The sequence below is a fragment of the Eurytemora carolleeae genome, unplaced genomic scaffold, assembly GCF_000591075.1.
Source record: "Eurytemora carolleeae unplaced genomic scaffold, Eaff_2.0 scaffold1035, whole genome shotgun sequence".
NCBI classification, from domain to species: Eukaryota; Metazoa; Arthropoda; class Copepoda; order Calanoida; family Temoridae; genus Eurytemora; species Eurytemora carolleeae.
Genome location: NW_019397051.1, coordinates 81,054 through 84,575, shown reverse-complemented (window position 1 = coordinate 84,575; position 3,522 = coordinate 81,054). Strand labels below are relative to the sequence as shown.

At 30.0% G+C, this 3,522-nt stretch overlaps 1 protein-coding gene across 1 annotated transcript in view; it reads left to right on the top strand.

Annotated features, from left to right (window-relative positions):
• The first annotated feature begins 53 nt into the window (after positions 1-53).
• The window catches only part of LOC111711431 (uncharacterized), a 4,526-nt gene continuing 1,057 nt past the window's right edge, over positions 54-3,522 (top strand). Inside the window, exons 1-7 of the mRNA XM_023485796.1 lie at positions 54-76; positions 856-942; positions 2,202-2,249; positions 2,336-2,400; positions 2,623-2,735; positions 3,064-3,175; positions 3,394-3,460. Of these exons, the coding sequence (XP_023341564.1) occupies positions 889-942; positions 2,202-2,249; positions 2,336-2,400; positions 2,623-2,735; positions 3,064-3,175; positions 3,394-3,460 (459 nt within the window). The 5' untranslated portion in view covers positions 54-76; positions 856-888. The remainder of the gene's footprint in view (positions 77-855; positions 943-2,201; positions 2,250-2,335; positions 2,401-2,622; positions 2,736-3,063; positions 3,176-3,393; positions 3,461-3,522) is intronic.

The following is a 3,522-nucleotide window of genomic DNA, read 5'->3' as shown; positions in this document are numbered from 1 at the left end:
ATATAGGATTCCAGGTATATTATCAGATACTAACCCTGATCTAGAANTATCTGATTCTAGGGTGTTGATTATTGAGGTAACATTTTCGAAATATCATATTACACGCTCGTATGTTTTTTAGATATTTTTCATTACGTACAGAGACCAATCTCATATCCTTTCAAACAGAGAAAAAAAGACACACAGTTTAAAATTTTCAAATTCAAATCTCATATCCCTCTTTTTAGGAATTGAACGATACACACTCGTATGTTTTTCTGATATTTTTTATTACGTACAGAGTCCAATCTCATATCCTTTCAAACAAAGAAAACAAGACACACAGTTGATACAGTATGTTGTTTATTTGTTGATAATAATCATCACATTTAGACTAATCACGATATCCTTTTATACCAATTTATTTTAATATATATAGTTTAAAATTGGGAAAAAAGGCTTTTCATACCTACTGATAGTCTGCAGGGATAATTTTACTGGGGAGATCAAGCATTGATCTTCAAAGCTTAAATGTGCCCACACTGGATATCGAGATTATATCAATACAAAATTTCCGATCGTAGCTCCGTTCAAATTAAAATCTCTTACAGTGAGAACCAGAAAACTGTAGAGTAGGAAGACAACATTAAAGCAATAATAAATAGTATTTGATGCGGTTACAAAGTAAATAATTTTTCGAGTAAATTATATAAGATTTTAAGTCATTTGGGCCTTTTTACATCGCACAATTGTGTTGTCTCAAGTTCATTGCACTATATAGAGTCATTATTTGAGTCTGAAAGTCGTCTCCCTATTCCAGAGTTTTCTGGTTATCACTGTATTTTGAACGATTATCAGAATATTTGTAATATCTAGGGTCGGCCCTATGAATCCCTGCTGGGAAGTTGGATGGTTCCAGATTATCTACAAATATTAAACTTATCCACAGATCCGGCTCAGCTGGTTAGTTCACTTTTTTATTCATAGATGGCGATCAGTGCAATGTTCAACGATTTTTAACATCCCCCCTCGCTGGTTAGTTAAATAATTATAATTAATCACAGTAAACTAGAGGTCCTGGTTAAATGTAGACTTTTCGTTTTTGCCATTTTTTGCTTTTTTCCAATGCTTAAAATGTTAACTACAGGAATATCCACAAAGGAAGACACTGCAAAGACGACCCAAAACTCGAAAATATGACAATTGGAAGTTTGACTTTTAGTTTATGCATTTAATTAATGGTTTACTGAATAATTAAGTACAGAAGTATCCCAAATGTAAGAAAACGGGATAAAGAAAATCCGTACAATCGTCTCTGAAGTCTCATCCTTTGTGGGTAACCCTGTCTATTAGGCCTCTTACATCATTTGTGTGTAAGAGATATGGCTGAAAATATTGCGATACAAACATGATGAACTTGTAGTTAGTTCTACGTGATATATGACCTTCAAGTGCAATTTCTAAATAATTTTACATTTTTTCTGATGCTATTTTTTCCAAAAAAAACCTTTCTTCGATTAAAAAAGTAGTTTTTGCTCCTTTGATGTTGAAATATAGTTATCAGAAATATTACTGGCAGAAATAATATCTTTATGTTTTACATTGTCAAAAGTTTGAAGATGTACGTTAAATATTTAGTGGGTTATTTCTAAATTTAAAACTATATCATACTTTAAACTTCTTGGTTTTATTTAAACTTACTTTTAAATAATTTACCAGTTTCTTTAAAAAAGAAAAAATGATCTAAATTTTGTTGCTTATTCATAAATAATTTTAGTATAACAGATTATATTGGGTTAAATAATATGTATTTTCTTGCTTTAAAATGTATATAACCATATTCTAAAGGTCAAATAATTGGCCTCAATGTTAAGAAATATTTGATATAAAATATTATAAAATCCACCCTTCATAAGTATACATATGTACTATGGATTGTTAATAGAATGTCAAGAAAGCGCTTAAAGTTTAGTAATATGCAGATAATGGACGGAACAGTGTTGTTAACAATTAGTTTAAAGATGAACTTGTGTATTCTTCAGGTTCAGCTGCACCGAGTCTTAACAGCGTATATCCAAGTTCATCTGTACCGATTTTAACAGTGTATATTTCAGGCTCATCTGTACCGATTTTAACAGTGTATATTTCAGGCTCATTTGTACCGACTTTAATAGTGTATTTTACAGGCTCATCTGTACCAATTTTAACAGTGTATTTTTCAGGTTCATCTGTACCGATTTAAGGGAAACGATCCAATCAATGATATAAAGGTAATTAGTGACTAATTTGATAATCAGAGTAATCAACATAATTCCTACAAAACCTTGATTTTAATTACTAATCTGTCTGTTATTAGACGAATTACTATCATACTCTGGATTCATGGTTGAAGTACTTTAAATTTGACCTGGAACTATTAAAGTAAGTAAAATAGTGTAATAATAATATTAGAAACTAAAATTTCTATTTTTTGATTGAATTGTGAAGAAAGTATCAAATGAAACTTTATTTTCATTAAACAAAAATACTGCAGATACTTACTTTTTGTACAAAAGAATGATTGATTTACTCTTAACTATTTATTACAATTTAAAAATTAAAAAATTATAATAATTTCCTTTTTTATAGTTTATATTGTTTAAGATCTCCACTGATTGACCCTGACAGGAGCAAAGGTTATAAAACCAAGATGATTGAATTACCAAGATACCTGCAAGTGGGAAAACCTCCACAATCCAAAAATACAGATTTTTTAGGTATCTTACAATCTTTTAAAATTGAAATGTAAAAATAAAACTCACAATAATTATTTTAATTTCTTAAAGGGACTGTCCTTGTAGTTTTAAGTGATCCTCCTTTTAAAGAGTTGGACGTGCCTGATTCACAACATTACCTTTTAAGATGTCGCTGTTTTTTTGGCTTGAAAATTTCTCCATTGAAAAATAATCAATTTTCAGCGAGAAAATGATGAATATAACATTAACTCTAGATCAGACAAAGCTTCTAAGGGTGGTGTTGTGCTTAATCTTGAATTGACGTCACCACGTCCCTTTAAGATGTAAATTTAAATTTGTTTATGCTCAGATCCCGCGCTGCAAAAGATGTTTACTCTACAGTGTGATCAAAGACGACCTGAATTGGGGAACTTCTATCACGTTAAATCCCCGCTTCTTGGACCTAACATTTTGATTAAAAGGTAAAATACATTTGTTTTGTCAAAAATGCCACCAATAATGAATTTCCTTAATTTTTTAGACAAAGACAAGTTTAAAATTTTTGCCTACAATGCTATAGAAATTAATAAAAAAATAATTTGTTTAATTTTTTAAGCTCTTAGAAAATAATGATATATTAGAATTCATATTTTTATTTAATGATTTTTTTATTGTTTTTTATTTACTGTTTACTGTTTAGGACAGAACACAAGTTGTTGACGCAAACTTTACCCGGAGCCAGCACTGTTGAGACACTAATAGCTCAGGTACATTTTTCTTAAAGTAAAAATTTCTTGCCTAATATAACGCACTTTTAACTTCACCCCCC